This window comes from Bos indicus x Bos taurus, chromosome X (genome assembly GCF_003369695.1).
Source record: "Bos indicus x Bos taurus breed Angus x Brahman F1 hybrid chromosome X, Bos_hybrid_MaternalHap_v2.0, whole genome shotgun sequence".
Lineage (NCBI taxonomy): Eukaryota > Metazoa > Chordata > Mammalia > Artiodactyla > Bovidae > Bos > Bos indicus x Bos taurus.
Window position 1 is genome coordinate 861,382 of NC_040105.1, and position 19,036 is coordinate 880,417.

The 19,036-nt window shown below is 51.6% G+C and overlaps 1 protein-coding gene across 3 annotated transcripts in view; it reads left to right on the forward strand.

Annotated features, from left to right (window-relative positions):
* ASMT (acetylserotonin O-methyltransferase) overlaps nt 1-18,570 on the forward strand; it is a 42,959-nt gene extending 24,389 nt beyond the window's left edge. For 2 of the 3 annotated variants that reach the window (XM_027534489.1, XM_027534492.1), the window contains one exon: nt 529-1,534. In XM_027534489.1, coding sequence (XP_027390290.1) covers nt 529-740 — 212 coding nt within the window. In that variant the 3' untranslated portion in view covers nt 741-1,534. Of the gene's footprint in view, nt 1-528; nt 1,535-18,292 lie in introns of those variants that run through there. The other variant, XM_027534491.1, reaches the window with a different exon arrangement.
* The last annotated feature ends 466 nt before the right edge of the window (nt 18,571-19,036 follow it).

A 19,036-nucleotide genomic window follows, 5' to 3' on the forward strand; every position in this document is an offset into this window, starting at 1 on the left:
TTTCTCCTCTGGCTCTGTCTGTCTCTTTTTCCGTTTCTCATAAGGACCCTGTCCTTGCATGGCAACCCTCTCCAGCATTCTTGGCTGGAGAGTCCCGTGGACATAAGGAGCCTGGTGGGGCTACAGTCTATGGGGTGGGAAAGAGTCAGACACGGCTGAAGCGACTGAGCCCGCTCCTGGTTACCAGCCAGAGGCGGGTGGACAGTGTTTGTAGACACAGCCCTGCTTAATCGTGTGCTCTGTCCAGCGCCTACGGGCCACGCTGGCCTCTAAAGCTGGGAGGAAAGAGGGGACGATGGCTGTGTGTTCTAGGTCAGGCTCTGTCCCGCGGGGGGTCCTAGGTCAGGCTCTGTCCCGCGGGGGGTCCTAGATTAGGGTCCATCTTGCAGGGGAGGGTGGGAGATGCCCGGAGCTGTGGGCTAACCTACGAGCCGGGGGTGTGTGCAGGAAGCCGGGTGAGGAGAGAGTGGCCAGTGGGTCCTGGGTCTGGGCTGACCCTCACTCAACCCCTCACCCTCCCCGCGGCAGGTGGCGGCATCCTGGTCATCGAGAGCCTCCTGGACACGGACGGGCGGGGCCCTCTGACCACGCTGCTGTACTCGCTGAACATGCTGGTGCAAACGGAGGGCCGTGAGCGGACCCCCGCCGAGTACCGCGCGCTCCTGGGCCCCGCCGGCTTCCGAGACGTGCGGTGCCGGAGGACAGGGGGAACCTACGATGCTGTCTTGGCCAGGAAATGAGCCCTGCAGCGTGTGACCCCGCACCCCCGTCATGACGCAACGCCTGCAGTGAAGAGACGGTGTCGGTCACGTTTCATTCTTATCTTTTCTTCTTCTTTTTTCCCATTCTTGTCTGTCTATTTTGCATGTTTCTTGTTTTTCTGCCCTGTCGAGGGATATGAGGTTTATGCCCACGGATGGTCACTTTGAGTTTTATCTTACTTTCTTTAATTATCCTTATTTTCACTTGATTCCAGTCCATTCTATTTTGCTTCCTTCCTGTGATGGAGTTAAAGGTCTGAGATGAGGTTCCTCCTGGATGGGGATGGCCCTAAACCCAAGGACAGGGTCCTTATGAGACACAGAAGAGGACAGACATGGACGCAGAGGAGAAGCCACGTGGAGACGGAGGCGGAGATGGGAGGGAGGCGGCCACCAGCCCAGGAATGGACACCTGGAGCCCCCAGAAGCCGGAAGAGGCGGGAAGGACCCTCCCATGGAGACTCTGCAGGGAGCTCAGCCCTGGGACCCTTTGACCTCAGACATCTGATCTCCAGGACTCAGGGAGGGTGAATGTCTGTGGTTTTAAGTCATGATCCCATTGGTTTGTTTTGATCGACCCAGGACACTCACATGCAAGGAAATGGATAGATCGTGGACACATCTCAAATTGTTTAAGTTTGAAAAAGCAGAAAAGAATTGCTGGTCTGTTTTGCACCATAGAGTCCAAGAGGTCTGTCGTGAGGAGTTTTAATATCTACTCCTTTAGCAACTTTCTGATATGCAATAAATATAGCGTCATGAACTACCATCAACATGCTGCATGTCGTGTGGCTTATACCTGGAATTCTGTGCCTCTGACCGTCCTTCCCTGTTTCGTTCACCTCCCAGCCCGCACCTGTGGCAACAAGCTGTCTGTATCTATGAGGTTGTTGCCAAGGTAGCTGTTCCCTCCTCCAGGGGATCTTCCAAGGTAGCCATTCCCTCCTCCAGGGGATCTTCCAAGGTAGCTAATCCCTCCTCCAGGGGATCTTCCTGACCCAGGGATGGAGCCTGGGTCTCCTGCCTTGCAGGTGGATTCTTTACCCTCTGAGCCACCGGGGAAGCCCATCACAATCTCTAGGTCTATCCATGTGGCTGCCAAGGGCTGTATTTCGCTCTTTTTTAGGGCACGTAATGTTCTATTTTATGTATGTACCCCATCTTCTTGAACCATTCCTCTGTCAATGGACAGCTTAGTTTGTTTCCACGCCTTGACTGTTTTGTAATTTCGTTTGTGGTATCTTTTAGGTTCTGCATGTGAGCAATATAATAGAACGCATTCGTCTTTCTCTGTCTGACTGACTTCACTTTGCATGAAAGCAGGAGTTTATGTTCGTGTTTCTTCATGGTGGCATAGCCTGGGTGGGACGTGGGATCTTTCCGGACCGGAGATCAGACCCGTGTCCCCTTTCCTGGCAGGTGGGTTTTTAACCACTGGATGGCCGGGCAAGTCCTGTTAGATATGTTTTATAATCAGAAGCAAGACAAGACTTCAACTGTCATTTCAGAAGAAGCATTTAATCTTTGTTTCCGGTTGTGCTGGGTCTTTGTTGCCGTGTGGCTTTTCTGTAGTTGCGACGAGCAAGCGCTGGTCTCTTCTTCCGCTTCCTGTCTGCGTTCTACTTTCCACTTGGGAGCTTCCTCTCTCTTGCTGCAGAGCACAGGCTCTCGGGCACGCGGGCTTCAGGAACTGCTGCTCGTGGCCTCAGTAGTTTTGACTCCCGGGCTCTGGAGCCCAGGCTCATTGGCTGTGGTGCGTGGGCTCTGTGGCTGCAGCGACATGTGGTGTCTTCCCGCAGAGATCGAGCCTGGGTCTCCTGCGTTGGCACGTGGATTCTCAACCACTGCACCGCCAGACAAGCCCAGCTAGCTGTTAATGATTGTCGTGTTTGTATTTATGTATATGTTTCCTCCCGAATTGTAAGCTCTGTGATCACCCCCGAGGGGCTCCATCCCAGGGGAGTCATTTCTCCGAGCTTCAGGCCCTTCACTGTCCGCATGAAACCGTCACAGCATTGTTAATCGGCTGTTCAGTTAAGTTCAATCGCTCAGTCGTGTCCGACTCTGCGACCCCGTGGCCTCCCTGTCCATCACCAACTCCCGGAGTTCACTCAGACTCACATCCATCGAGTCGGTGATGCCATCCAGCCATCTCATCCTCTGTCGTCCCCTTCTCCTCCTGCCCCTAATCCCTCCCAGCATCAGAGTCTTTTTCAATGAGTCAATTCTTTGCATGAGGTGGCCAAAGTACTGGAGTTTCAGCTTTAGCATCATTCCTTCCAAAGAACACCCAGGACTGATCTCCCTTAGGATGGACTGGTTGGATCTCCTTGCAGTCCAAGGGACTCTCAAGAGTCTTCTCCAACACCACAGTTCAAAGCATCAATTCTTTGGCGCTCAGATTTCTTTATAGTCCAACTCTCACATCCATACATGACCACTGGCAAAACCATAGCCTTGACTAGACGGACCTTTGTCAGACAAGTGATGTCTCTGCTTTTTAATATGCTGTCTGGCTTTGGATGGTGCCAGCTGAAGCGTCTTGGCCGCGTCTGATTGACCGCTCACTTGGAAACGCTGAGCCGTGCATTGCGGGTCGGCCAGGCGTGGCTGCTCTTCGGAGGTAACAGAGCTGACGGCTGAATCTGACCTGGGACAGGAGCGTTCATCTCGGGTGTTGCATCCTGGAACCTCTGGGTGCCGCCTTCGTGAGGCTGGAATTGAGTCTCAAGCTGATGCAGTTACGGAAGAAAGATGCCTGGAGGTGGTGCCTGGGGGCACTCGTTTTGCCGGAGACATGGGGTTGGAATTGGCTTCCTGTCTACTCATGTCTGACTTATGACTTCTAATAATTTCCCCGCTGTTCCGCCTGAAGACTGGACCGGTGTATGAATTGATGTACCTACTTCTGTGGTTATATAGCGGCTTTTTATACTGCAGCCTGGCGTGCTGCAGTCTGAGGGGTTGCGAAGAGTCAGACATGACTTGGCGACTGAACAACAGCATACATGGTTCTATGATGCAGAAAACAGATGTGTGCCTATCTGTACATACCTACATGTATGTGTGTGTGTGTGTGTGTGTGTGTGTGTGAGTGTCTGTGATGATAGCCCTCTATCCATGTCTTTATTTCTGACCACACTGGTCTCTTTGTATTATCTGGAACCTAACTCTGTCGTCTGTCTGTACGTATAGGAAACCTGTGTGTGCTAAACACATTTTTTTTTTCCCCAAAACAACTTTACTATTTATTTCAATAAATGAAATCTGTATATATTTTTTTCTTTTTACAACTACTGAGACACCTCGTTTATTCCAGGTGGTCATAGAAAGAGGTATTCCACATGACTGAATTAGATAAAGTCTGAATTAAAATTTTATTTTCTGGAGTATATGCTAAGCTGTGCTTGGACTTAGATGGTGAAGAATTTGCCTGCCATGCAGGGGACCTGGGTTTGATCCCTGGGTGGGGAAGATCCTCTGGAGGAGGAAATGGCAACACCGCCCAGTATTGTTGCCTGGAGAATCCCATGGACAGAGGAGCCTAGGGGGCCGCAGTCCATGGGGTCTCAGAGTCGGACAGGACTGAGCGACCTACAGTTATGCTGTGCTAAGTCACTTCAGTCGTGTCCAACCCTTTGTGCCTTCGTGGACGGGAGCCCGCCAGGCTCCTGTGTCCATGGGATTCTCCAGGCAAGAACACTGGAGTGGTTGCTGTGCCCTCCTCCAGGGGAGCTTCCCAACCCAGGGATCGAACCCGGGTCTCCTGCCTTGCAGGTGGATTCTTACCACCAAGTCACGGGTATTCACTGTTTTTCACATTCTTTTCCCATATAGCTCATTACATAGTATTTTTTTTTTAATCTCTATTTTTTGGGGAGGAGGCATTTGGACCAGCCTGTGGGAAATTAGTTCCCTGACCAACGGTTGAACCCACAGCCCCTGCAGTGGGAGGACAGAGTCTTAACCACCAGATGGCCCGGGAAGGCCCGTAATAGATCGCTGAGGAGAGTTCCCTGTGCTATGCAGTCAATCTTCACTTATCTCTTTCCAGTTTATCCCTCCTGCTTAACATTTTTTTTTTTTAATTGGAAGGACTGATGCTGAAGCTGAAGCTCCAATACTCTGGCCACCTGATGCAAAGAGCAAGGAGCTCCAACCAGTCCATCCTAAAGGAAATCAGTTCTGAATATTCATTGGAAGGATTGATGCTGAAGCTGAAGCTCCAATACTCCGGCCACCTGATGCGAAGAGCAAGGAGATCCAACCAGTCCATCCTAAAGGAAATCAGTTCTGAACATTCATTGGAAGGACGGATGCTGAAGCTGAAGCTCCAATACTCTGGCCACCTGATGCGAAGACCTGACTCCTTGGAAAAGACCCTGATGCTGGGGAAGATTGAGGGCGGGAGGAGAAGGGGACGACAGAGGATGAGATGGTTGGATGACATCACCCACTCGCTGGACATGAGTTTGGATAAACTCCGGGAGTTGGTGATGGACAGGGAGTCCTGGCGTGCTGCGGTCCATGGGGTTGCAGAGAGTCGGACATGACAGAGTGACTGAATAACAGCAATAGAAATTCCGTGCATAGAGGGTCCTAGGAAATGCCATCAGTGTCTCCACGATGGAAAGCATGTTGCCCAGGCAGGGGGGAGACGGGCCTGAGGAGGAAACTGGGGGAGTGATGCTTAGGGCCTCTTCTTGGTTACCGTTTGTGGGTCTTTCCCTGGAGGACTACCCTGCACTTGCTCTCCATGGAGGGGAAGTCCTGTGCCTTTTAAGTCAAAGGGCATGACTTTGCTGACTGTGAAGAGTCAGGTGAAGGGAAAGGAACAGGTTCTGTGTGTCTGACAGAGCTGGGGGGTGGGGAGGTTGTTCTGATTCCCGTGGGGCTCAGGTGTTGACCTTGACATCCCCCCAGATGTCTGTTTCCTGCCTGCTCCTCACCTCTGGCTTCCACTGCACGTTTCTCGGTTCAGTTCAGTCGCTCAGTCGTGTCTGACTCTTTGCGACCCCATGCACTGCAGCACGCCAGGCCTCCCTGTCCATCACCAACTCCTGGAGTTTACCCAAAGTCATGACCATTGAGTCGGTGATGCCATCCAACCATCTCATCATCTGTCTTCCCCTTCTCCTCCCGCCTTCAATCTTTCCCAGCATCAGGGTCTCTTCAAATGAGGCCGGGTGTTCACATCAGGTGGACAAAGTATTGGAGTTTCAGCTTCAGCGTCAGTCCTTCCAGTGAATATTCAGGACTGATTTCCTCTAGGATGGGAAGGCAATTTCTCACGGCCCCTCTGAGTTCATCTTCAGCGACTTCAGTGAGGCTTCCCGAGCAGGTGAGCCTGGACTGAGTCAGACACACAGAGCTCTCCCTCTGCTGATTCTGCTGGGTCCTGGGTGCTCTTGAGGACCCTGAGGTAGCGACCAAACCCCAGTTTACACAGGAGGCGAGGATGGTCAAGGCCAGAGGTCCCCAGCCTTTTTGGTACCAGGGATCAGTTTTGTGGAAGACCGTGTTTCCGTGAACCTTCGGGCGGTGGGAATGCTTGCAGGCTGCCTCGAGCCCCTTGCACTAACTGGGCGTGCATGCTCAGTTGTGTCTCACTCTGCGACCCCGTGGACCGTGGCCCTCCAGGCTCCTCTGTCCATGGGATTCTCCAGGCAAGAATATGGAGTGGGCTGCCACGCCCTTCTCCAGGGGATCTGCCCACCCCAGGGATGTAAGCAGCGTCTCCTGCATTCGCAGGCGGATTCTTTACCACCTCCGTCACCGGGAAAGCCCACATATACGTATATGAACATAAATCACATTTATAAATATGTAACGTACATTTCTTTGGCTCCTCTGCCCATGGGATTTCTCCAGGCAAGAATACTGGAGGGGGTTGCCATGCCCTCCTCCAGGGGATCTTCCCCAGCCAGGGATCGAACCCAGGTCGTCTGCATTTCAGGCGGATTCTTTACCAGCTGAGCCACTGGACAAGCCTTAATTTTTTGTTTTGTTTTGTGCAGTTTATTTCTGTTATTACATCAGCTCCACCTCATGGCATCCTTCAGGCATCAGATCCCAGAGGCTGGTCCAGACTGGTGGGGTGGAGGAGACCCTGCTTCATTCTACCTGTGTTGGTTCATGGGTCCCCTTGCAGCGTAGCTGAACACCTCCGTTTCTGCCACATGCTAATTTCCAGAGCCTTGGACACTTGTTGGGCTTCCCTGGTGGCTCAGACGGTAAAGAATCCGCCTGCAAGTCAAGAGACTTGGATTTGATCCCTGGGTGGGGAAGATCCCCTGCAGGAGGGCATGGCAACCCACTCCCATATTCTTGCCTGGAGAATCCCGTGGACAGAGGAGCCTGGCGGGGCTACAGTCCACGGGGTCACCAAGAGTCAGACACGACTGAGCAACGGAGCACCCACATGCGCCCTTTCGGGATTTTTTCTCCCCCATTTGTAACCTTCACACCTGTACCGTTCCATTTTCTTCCCCTTTCTTCATTTCTGTTTGAGCCATCCACTCTTGGCGGCTATTTTTACCTCCTGAATAAGCAGGGTTATTTATATACGGAGAAGCGGAGGCACATTATTTGAAAAAAGGAGAAGTTGTTACCTCAGACCCAGGTTTTGGGTATTTGTAAAAATCAGAAGGAAAATGAGCATCGGGCCGTACCTGCTTCGACGGAGGTTTCGTGCAGACCTGAGCTCGTGGCTTCTGGGAACGTGTATATGAGGGCAGGGGCAGGTGGGCTTATGAGCCTGATTTCCATTCTGGGTCTTTGGAGAGAGGGGTGATCCACCTTCTGTGCTGGCCGTCTGGGTTGCCACGGACAGCTCAAGCTTATTGATGGATTAGCTGGTTAAGATATGGCAATGCTGGGATGCTTCTCAATTGTGCTGCTGGAGAAGACTTTTTTTTTTTTAAATATATAATTAGTTTACAATATTGTGATGACTTTCGCCATGTGTCAGCATGAACTGGTCATAGGTACACGTGTCCCCTTCATTCTTGACTCCCTTCCCAGCTCCCTCCCCACCGCGTCTCTGCATCACAGAGCTCCGGCTTTGGGTGCCCTGCGTCGTGCGTCGGACTTGCCCTGGTCAGGTCTTTTGCCTATGGTAACGTACATGTGTCAATGCTCTTCCCCCAAATCATCCCAACCTCGCCCTCTCCCACAGAGTCCAAAAACTGTTCTATACATCTGTGTCTCTTTTGCTGTCTCGCATACAGGGTTATCGTTACCATCTTTCTAAATTCCATGTATATGTGTTAGTATACTGTATTGGTGTTTTTCTTTCTGACTTTCTTCACTCTGTATAATAGGCTCCAGTTTCATCCACCTCATTAGGACTGATTCAAATGCGTTCTTTTTAATGGCTGAGTAATACTCCATCATGTATATGTACCACAGCTTTCTTATTCATTCATCTGCTGATGGACATCTAGGTTGCTTCCATGTCCTGGCGATTGTAAACAGTGCTGCGATGAACATTGGGGTACACGTGTCTCTTTCAATTCTGGTTTCCTCGGTGTGTATGCCCAGCAGTGAGTGGGATTGCTGGGTCATATGCCGGTTTTATTCCTAGTTTTTAAAGGAATCTTCATACTGTTTTACTGAGAGTGCCTTGGACAGCAAGGAGAGCCAACCATTCCATCCTAAAGGGAATCAGTCCTGAATATTCACTGGAAGGACTGATGCGGAAGCTGAAACTCCAATACTCTGGCCACCTGATGCGAAGAGCTGACTCATTGGAAAAGACCCTGATGCTGGAAAGATTGAAGGCAGGAGGAGATGGGGGTGACAAAGGATGAGATGGTTGGATGGCATCACTGACTCAAGGGATATGAGCTTCAATAAGCTCTGGGAGTTGGTGATGGACAGGGAGGCCTGGCGTGCTGCAGTCCACGGGGTCGCAAAGAATTGAACACGACTGAGTAGCTGAACAACAGCAACCACCAAAGGATGTCCTGTTTTCAGTGGGCATCCCCCAAAACGTGTGCATATGTTTATATCCAGAATCCGTGACAGTGACCTCGTTTAGAGACACGGTCTCTGCCAATGTTATTAATTGAAGGATCTGCAGATGACGTATTCGGGATTATCTGGTCAGAGGACATAAGAGGTTTCTATTGTGTTCATGTTAGTCTTGCCTACAGATTTGGGCTAGGCTCCAGAAACATCCCAGGACAAAGCGTCGACTTAAGAAAGATTGCACAACCTGAGACTTTGGAGTTACGTGTTATTTGGGGCCTAAATGAGGAGCACATCCTGGGAGAGAGCCCCTCAGATGGCTCTGAGAAGTTGCTCCAAAGAGGTGATGGTCAGTGTCGATGTGATTCTGGTGAAGCGGGAGTTCACGCAAACATTTCTCTTTGCAAAGAGTCTTCTGTTAGTCACCAGGAGTTGATGTCATCTCCCCATGAAGAGATTTAGCGCTTTCCAGATATGACAAGATGCAAGAGCTGGCTTCATAACATCGCCTCCTGAAAATATCTATGTGAAGACCTGTCCCACCAGTCTTTCCCAGAGCGCACATGCCTGATGTCTGCTCTCCACCCTGAGCTCCTTTCGGGGGGTGTCGAAGGTCTGCAGCTGCAGCAGCAGCTGATTTAATCCTTGTCGAGGTGGAAGGCGGGTGCCGTTTTATAGTGGGAAAAGCAGAAGGAACCGGGTTTTTTTTTTGTTTAGTGGGAAGAAAATCCTGCATTCGTGGCTGAACCAGCCAAGCACAACCATCCTGCTCCCCTTGCAGGCATGAGCCGTTGTTCAGTTAAGTTTAGTCGCTCAGTCGTGTCCGACTCTCTGCGACCCCGTGGACTGCTGCATGCCAGGCCTCCCTATCCATGGCCAACTCCCGGAGTCTACCCAGACTCACGTCCATTGAGTGGGTGATGCCATCCAACCATCTCCTCCTCTGCCGTCCCCTTCTCCTCCTGCCTTCAGGTTGGAGCCACGTTGGACAGAAGTGAGTGACCTGGGGACCCACTCCTTGCGGTTGGAGTTGAAGTGGGGCTAAGCCGTTTACCCCCGTGGGGTCTGCACTAAGTCAGCTCATATCAGGGTTGAACTGAATGGTAGGGCGCCCAGAAGGTGTCCGAAGAGAACTGGGCCATTGCTCGGTGTGGAAAAGCCACCCTTTGGGTGTCGGAAGAGCTTTGAGCAGAGAGAGAGTTTTCCTTTAACTACTACAAAAATTTTTTTTTCAGCTGTTTAGAGCAAACACCTCCTGCTGGCTGAACTCCCTGCTCTTGCTGTTTTTTCCTGTAAGCGGAGTTCCTCTCTCTCGTCAGAATTCTCTAGAACACCAGTTAGATCCTGTCTGTACTTGTTAACCATCTCCCACCGCCATGGCTCTCGTGGCTGTTAGGAAAAAAAGCTCAAATTGCCTCACCTGTTTGGCGGCTGGCGAAGGCGCACGCGGCGATGGGTGGTCCCTGATGTAACGAACACGCTTAGAAAGTGAACGCTGCCCAGCCGTGTCTGACTCTTTGTGACCCCCTGGCCTATACAGTCCATGGGATTCTCCAGGGCAGAATACTGCAGTGGCTTGCCATTTCCGCCTCCAGGGGATCTTCCCCACCCAGGGATCGAACATGGGTCTCCGTGTCTCCTCCATTGCAGACAGATTCTTTACCTGTTGAGCCTTCGGGAAGAACTGTATTATAAAAGGTTACAATAAGTTGTTATAAGTGACCACAGATCAGGTGGTTTAAAACCACAGACACGGAAGATGTATATCTTCCCTGAGTCCTGGAGACCAGACGTCTGAGGTCAGGGGGTCCCAGGGCTGGGCTCCCTGCAGAGGCTGCAAGGGAGGGTCCTTCCCGCCTCTTCCGGCTTCTGAGGGCTCTGGGCGTTCATCCCTGGGCTGGTGGCCGCCTCCCTCCCGTCTCTGCCTCCGTCTCCACATGGCTTCTCCTCTGTGTCCGTGTCTTGGGTTTAGGGCCACCCCCATCCAGGAGGACCTCATCTCAGACCCTTCATTTCATCACACCTGCAGAGACCTAGTTTCCAGAGAAGGTCCCGTTCTGAAGTTCAGGCTAGCACCTAACACTTTGGGGTGGGGAGAGACAATTCCGTTGACAACAGCCTCCTCCAGGCCGCATGTGATATATATATTTTATTTGGGTGAACATGCACACTTGACCTGCGATGAGTGCCTTAACACACGTGGAAAGTTTCCTCCTGAAAGCCTTGGTCCTCCTTGTGAAGGAGGACACCTTTTATCTAGCACGGGCGAGACCCTCTCACTTTGTCAGCGGCCAGCGGTTCCCGTAAAACGCGGACATCAGAGTTGTTTTGGGTGAAGCCCATCCGGGGTGGACTGACCAAGCTCCTCAGCTCTCGGGGGCTCTGCCTTTGAAAGACAGCCTCTGGATGCGGGTTGCCTTAACCACGGTCGTGAGGGCGTCTTGGGACGCGTGCCCGTCTGCCTTGTCCTTCCATATGTATGCTGGCGTTGCCTGGAGTTTGCTCAGCCTCAAAGAGATCGGGTCGTGTTTTCTGGCTGGCTCGTGACCCAGGCTGATGTGTACAAAGAGTTGCCATTTCAGAATTAGGGGCACCCGGATCCCAGGGGAGAAAAAAGAGGCATGTTGTTAGCACCAAGGTCTGGACGTGTTGACGTTTGTGCGTTTGAGGAGTTGAGGAAAAGGTTGGAGGCACACTGGGGCGCTGATCCTGGGACCAGCCCGGAAGATTTCAGAGCAGATGGGTGTCCCGTGTGGCTCAGATGGTACAGAATCCACCTGCAATGCGGGAGACCTGGGTTCGATCGATCCCTGGGTGGGGAAGATTCCCCTGGAGGAGGGCATGGCAAACCACTCCGGTATTCTTGCCTGGAGAATCCCCTGGGCAGAGGAACCTGGGGGCGCTATGCAGTCCACAGGGTCGTAAAGAGCCGGACACGACTGAGCGACTGAGCACAGCACACACGCCTTCTTGCAGTTGCGTTCTCTGTGTCTGTGACCATAAGACAGTCGTGAGGGCGTCCTGGGAGGCATGGGCTGTCTGTCTTGTCCTTCTGTACCTATGCTGGCGTTGCCTGGAGTTTGCTCAGCCTCGAAGGGATCGGGTCATGTTTTCTGGCTGGTGCCTGAGCTTGGCTTCCCGCAGACACGGCTGAGCACCACGGCGCCCTCATGGTTCCTGGGATGGCGGGAAATAGAGAGAGGTTGTCTTCCCTGGGGGAGGAAGTCGCCGTGGTGGTGGGGGGAGATGCTGAGTGCCTTGGTCACCTGCAGCTCACCCCAGACCACAGGCAGAGTCCGGGCGCCTTGGAGATCACTCATCTCCTCGAGACAGGGGACCCCCAGCGTCTGGGATCCGGTGCCTGACGGTCTGAGGTTGCAGCTGGCGTGAGAATAATAGAAATGACGTGCTTGATCAATGCGATGCGCTGAATCAACCTGAAACCATCCTCTCCCCGCATCGCTCCGTGAAAATTTGTCTTCTGTGAAAGCGGTCCCTGGTACCTAAAAGCTTGGGGAGCACTGTGTTGGAAGGATGGAGCCCCCCACTTTGCTGTGGAAGGCTGTGAAGGGGGATGGTCCCTGAGGCTGTGTGTGTGTGTCCAGGTTTTTGTCGGTCTGTGTGTGTGTGTGTGTGTGTGTATCTGTCTCGGTGTCTGCATTCATCACTGCATCTGGGCGTCTCTGTCTAAAGCTCTGCGTATGTCACATTTACCACGCACCTGTGTGTGTGCATTTAGAGGTCTGCATCCACCTCTTTTTCATGAATCTCAGCGTGTGCATTTAGAGTGTGGTGACTTCTCTGGTCATGGACCACAGGCTCAACAGCCATGGTGCACAGGCTTGGCTGTTTCCCCGCATGTGGGATATCCCCAGACCAGGGATGGAACCCGAGTCTCCAGCGTCGGCAGGCGGATTCTTTCCCACGGAGCCACCAGGGAAGCCCTGGCTCTGCAGTTATATGTCTGTGTGTGTGTATTTCTTCCTGTCTCCGTGAGTCCGTGTTTATATGAGTGTGTTTCTCGTGCCTCTGTGTTTCTCGTATCTCTGTGTTTCTCATGCGTCTGTGTGGGTCTGCAGTTATACGCCCAGGAGCATCTATATCTGTTCCTGTTTCTCTGTGTCCGTATTTATGACTGCGTCTGTACGTCTGTGTTTTTCCTGCCTCTGTGTGCGTCTGTGCACATTGATCTGTGTCTCTGTATTTATTATTGCGTCTGTGTTTCTCGTGTGTCTGCGTTTATACGCCCGGGAGCGTCTATATTTATTCCTCTTTCCGTGTGTCCGTATTTATCACTGCATCTGTACGTCTGTACTTTTCATGCATCCGTGAGCTTCCCACACGGCTGTGTTCCCCGAGTCGCTCTCTCAGTGACAGCAGTGACCTCTCTGACCTCACTGATCTCTCAGTGACCAGGGACTCCTGTGCCATAATGCCTGATTTAGGGGTGATTATACGTTGCTCCAATCCCTGGGTCTGAACAGAACCCTGGGATCGTGAATGAAAACTTTAAGCATCGGGACTGCCCTGGGGGTCCCGTGGCTAAGACTCTGCACTGCCAGGGAAGCGGGGCAGGTTCCATCCCTAGGTATGGAAGGGGATCCCACATGCTGCAACCACGTCCTGTGCAGCGAATACATAAATATTAAAAAAAAAAAAAAACCTCAGTAACCATGCACTGCTGCTGCATTGCACGCAGATTCTTTACCAGCTGAGCCACCGGGGAAGCCCAAGAATCCCGGAGTGCATAGTGCATCCCTTCTCAAGAGGCTGCAGATACTGGGAGCGCCCCTGAGGAGAACACGTGGACGGGGGCATTCACCCCCGGGGGGCACTTGGCCCGATTCTTGAAGCCCCCCTGGGAACCATAAGGTTATTACAGAGTATTGAGCAGAGTTCCCTGTGCTGTGCAGCGGGTCCTTGCTGGCTCTCCGTGTTAAATACAGCAGTGTGTCCATGTCCATCCCAGACTCCCTAACTATCCATCTCCCATGGCAAGAAGTTAATTTTCTAAGTCTGTGAGTCTCTTTCTGTTTTGTAAGTCCATTTGTAACATTTCTTCTTAGAGTCCACATATAAGGGATGTCATATTTCTCTTTCTCTGACTTCAAATGGCATTATTTCACTCTTTTTTACGGCTGCATAATATTCCGCCGAATATATGCAGCACATCTTCTTCATCCCCTCATCTGCCGATGGACGTCTAGCTTGCTTCCACGTCCTGGCTCTTGTAAGCTGTGCTGCGGTGAACACATGGGTCCCTGTATCTTTTCAGATGCTGGATTTCACCGTTTATGTGCTCAAGAGTGGGACTGCAGGATGATATGGTCAGCTCTCTCAATTTTGATCGAGTTAATGATGGAGTCTTCAAAACTGAAATAATGCTAGTTTTCCGTTTGCACCACTTTCTGATTTTTTTTTTCTTCCTGAGACGTGGGTTCCTGAACTGTTTCGCCTTCTCAGCGCGCTCCTTCGCATCCCATCTCTCTCCTCTTTGTCCTCGCCACGCCGCGTTCCGCCGTATTCACTTGAATTGCCTCCTCCGCTCTCCATTCTTAGGACCCTGGGCCTCCGAGGCTCTGAATTTCGTGGAACCGCACAAGCATCCATGTGTTACAGTTTGGCAGAGGGTGGGGGACTGTCCTTGGTGAAGATCCCGGGTGATGGAAGTGCCCAATACGGGATCTGGGGGGGTGCCTGCTGTGGTTCCGCGAGGAGAAGCGTGTGCTGTTCTTTGGTTGTAGGTTTTTAGGTAAAGCTCCTGGAGAGAGAGAGAGAACAGACAGGTAGGTAGGTAGGTACATAGATACGCAGGTAGATAGACAGACAGACGTGTAGAAGGACAGGTACGTAGATGGATAAACAGGCAGATAAAGACACAGGTAGGGAGGGAGACAGGTAGATAGTTAGAAAGGGAAAATGAAAGTGAAGTCGCTCCGCCGTGTCCGACTCTTTGCGACCCCGTGGACTGAAGCCCACCAGGCTCCTCCGTCCATGGAGTTTTCCAGGCAAGAGTACTGGAGTGCGTTGCCATTGCCTTCTCCAAGTGAAAATGAAAGTTGCTCCATCGTGTCCGACTCTTTGCGACCCCATGGACTGTCCATGGAGCTCTCCAGGGCAGAATGCTGCAGTGGGTAGCCTTTCCCTCCTCCAGGGGATCTTCCCAAGCCAGGGGTCGAACCCAGCTCTCCCGCATTGTGGGCGGATTCTTTATCAGCTGAGCCACCAGGGAAGATAGTTAGACAGGGAGATAAATAGAAAGGTAGGGAGACAGGTAGATAAATACACAGGTAAGGGGACAGGTGGGTAGACATTTAGATAGCTACACAGGGAGATAAATAGGTGGGCACGTAGATAGGTAAACAGGTAGATCAGTCATAGGTAGCTGATAGGTAGCTGGATAGACCACAGGCAGGTGGGTAGCTACCTAGATAATACACAGAGATTATACATGCAGATGAAAGTGTGGACAGTATATTGTGGGGGCCCTGAGGTCCTTGGCTCTGTACCCTCCCAGGTGGACAGACAGGTAGACAGGCAGACAAGCAGACCGGTAGGCGTCAGTCACCACTTGAGCAGTGTTCTCTCTGCAAGCCTTCGTGTCCTGCGCTTCCTTTCTTCCCAGTTTGGGTCCTCGGTTTCCACCGTCGCGGCCGCCCTGCCGCCTGGCTCACCGGCTCGGACAGCCGTCCCTTGCGGGCTGACCCCCGTCTCCCAGACGCTGTGGGCCGGGCCGGGAGGGCCGCGCTCAGAGCTCACAGCCCGTGGGGGCGTCCGTCTCCCCGCAAGGTGCCCTTCTCCAGAGGACGCTTCCTCCTCCAGCCTCTGCCCCTTGCAGTTCCAACTCAGCGCCTGCAACTCGCGTTTCTCTGTTGCAGCAAAGCTCGTCGCTGCCCCCAGCACGAGACCTCAGCCTTCTGCCGCGAATCCACGGTCCTTTCTCCTTTCCCCACTTTGCAGTTTGGATTTATTACCGTTTGGCCAAAGACAGATGCGTGTATGTGTGCTGAGTCCCTCCGGTCGTGTCCGACTCTTTGCAACTCTGTATGATAATAGGGAGAAGCTCTTTTCTTTCTGCTGTTCTGCATTGCTTATCGCTTGAAGCTTCAGGGCCTGAAGCTTATTAGTCATTTTCCCTGTGAGAATACATAAAGGAAAACCACGTAAGCAAACATAAAATCACATAAGAAAAACAGGTAAGAAAAACACGTAAGCTTGCCTCTTTAAAAAAAAAAAAAAAGATTTAATTAATATTTTTCTTCTGGTTTTATTGTGTTATAACCGACCCATAGCACCGGTAAGTTTGTGGACTGAAAAGTTATTCACAGCCTAAAATTGACAGTTAGGTTTTATTCACGCAGGGGCGGGGGAATTTTTTGGACTCCCAAGCCTGGGAGGCAGTATTTCAACTGACCGTGAGGGAAGAGGAGGCGAGGGGAAGAACCAGGTTATACAGAAATTTTGCAACAAAAGACAGGTATTGGGAACATCAAGAGATGATTGTAAAGAATGCAAGATAGTCCACGCCTTCCTCAGTGGCTCAGATGGTAAAGAATCTGCCTGCAACGCAGGAGACCCAGTTTCAGTCCCTGGGTGGGGAAGATCCCCTGGAGGGAGGGCATGGGAACCCACTCCAGTATCCTTGCCTGGAGAATCCCATGGACAGAGGAGCCTGGTGGGCTACAGTCCACGGGGTCACAGAGAGTCGGACACGACCGAGGGACAAACACATTCACATTTGGAGGCTTTGAAGTCGCCGTTGGCCTTTGCATCCGTGTTTATTGATGTGACCGGAGATACTCCATTTCACACAGCCGTCGTTTACAAGACTGAGCTTTCTTCCAAAGGGCAGGGACTCAGGAGGAGTCACTGCCCGGCGTGTGTCCCGAAACTGCCTGAGACACTGTTATTTCCTGCGGTCCTCTGAGCGGTCAAGCAGGAGTCTGGACATCACAGCATCACGTGAACAAACGAGGAGCCAGGAGGGTAAGACCGAAGGACTCTGCTTCTTCTTCTTCCTGAAGGGGGAAAGTTCTGGGCATGTCCCAGAAGCCCCCAGAGGAGCTACGGACCCCCTCCCCACTCCAGGGACATAACGAGAAGTGCATTTCGTCTCTGCCCGTTTCCCATTTCAGTCGCTCAGTCGTGTCCGCCTCTTTGCGACCCCATGCACTGCAGCACGCCAGGCCTCCCTGTCCATCACCAGCTCCCGGAGTCCACCCAAACCCATGTCCATTGAGTCCGGTATGCCATCCAGCCATCCCGTCCTCTGTCGTCCCCTTCTCCTCCTGCCTTCAATCTTTCCCAGCATCAGGGTATTTGCCCATGAGTCAGTTCTTTGCTTCAGGTGGCCAGAGTATTGGAGCTTCAGCTTCAGCATCAGTCCTTCCAGTGAATATTCAGGACTCATTTCCCTTAGGCTGGACTGGTTTCATCCCCCCTTGGCTACTGATTTCATCAGTCATGCCTGCAGGACTGAAAAGGTCACTTATATAGACTGGAAAAAAAAAAAGACACCAACCTATGTCGACAAGAAACTGTCCCACCATTGTTAATCGGCTCTGTTCCAGTATAAAATAAAAAGTTTTTAAAGAATGAAATTGTCAGGATCTGTGTGCGGGTTGGAAAAGAATTTCCAGACATGAGGCTTAAGAAGAATTAAGTTTATTAGAGTGGAAGACGCTGTTAGAACAGGGGGCTGGCTCAAGAGAGAGCCAAACCCTTTTGCAGGCTACCAGCCGATTTTTATAGCCTCAAGACAGAGACATTTCCTGCTGGCAGCATGGCATTAGCTGAGTGGTTAGGATGCTATCTAGGCTGGACGCTAGGGTGGGTATTTTACCTAATACGGGGTCAGGGAACTGGCTGGTTTACCTCTGGAGTCTCATGGCAACAGTTGCTATGGGGCTTGGTCCGTTCCAGAGATTTTTGTCCTGTGACCTTGCTATATGGTTCCGCAAAAAATGAGCTTAACAATTAAGACAATGCACAACTTAGGCTTTCCTGGTGGCGCAGATGGTAAAGAATCTGCGGACAATGAAGGAGACCTGGTTTTGATTCCTGAGTCTGGAAGAGCCCCTGGAGAAGGAACTGGAAACCAACTCCAGTGTTCTTGCCTGGAGAATCCCGTGGACAGAGGAGCCTGGCGGGCTACAGTCCATGGGGTCGCAAAGAGTCAGACACAACTGAGCAACTAGCAACAACTTATGTCCAGCTGAAACTGTCACAGCATTGTTAATCGTCCCTAAGAAAGTGTTAGTTGCTCAATTGTGTCTGAGAGTTTGTGACTCCATGCTGTGTGGATGGTAGCCTGCCAGGCTCGTCTGTCCGTGGGATTCTCCAGGCCAGAATACAGGACTTGATCGCTATGCCCTCCTCCAGGGGAATCTTCCCGACCCAGGGGTGGAACCCAGGTCTCCCTCATTGCAGGCAGATTCTTTACCGTCTGAGCCACCGGGGTATTCTCCACTATAAAATGATAAATTTTAAAAAGTAAAAAAGAATTTAGCAGTTAAAAGAAAATGCACAACTTATATGTTGAATCGTGTTTTATTTGGCAGAGAAAACTGAGGAATTAAGCCCAGAAGGCAGCCTGACAGATCGCTGTGAGGGGCCGCTGCGAAGAGATGGGAGAGCGGCAGGTCGTGGAGGAGTTTTTGCAACAAAAACCAGGTAGTGGGAACACTGAAAGATTCCTGTTAATGAAAGAAACCAGGCGTCTCCAGGTAACGATATCACAGCTTTCCTTTGTATCGTTGATCTTCAGTTTCCAAGTCGTGTCTGACTCTGCAAACCTCAGTGACTGCAGCATGCCAGGCCTCCCTGTCCATCACCAACTCCCGGAGTTTACCTAAACTCACGTCCATCGAGTCGGTGATGCCATCCAACCGTCTCATCCTCTGTCGTCCCCTTCTCCTCCCACCTTTGATCTTTCCCAGCATCAGGGTCTTTTCCAATGAGTCAGTTCCTCGCACGAGGTGGCCAAACGATTGGAGCTTCAGCATCAGTCCTTCCAATGAATATTCAGGACTGATTTCCTTTAGGATGGACTGGTTGGATCTCCTTGCAGTCCAAGGGACTCTCAAGAGTCTTCTCCAACACCACAGTTCAAAAGCATCAATTCTTCGGCGCTCAGCTTTCTTTACAGTCCAACTCTCACATCCATAGATGACCAGTGGAGAAACCATAGCTTTGACCAGACGGACCTTTGTCAGCAAAGTGACGAAAAGCAGGCGTCCTGTTTGCTCCCCCAGGGCCCTCCTTCCTGCCTGAAGGAAGTGGTTCGTAGCTTGACCGACAGCTGC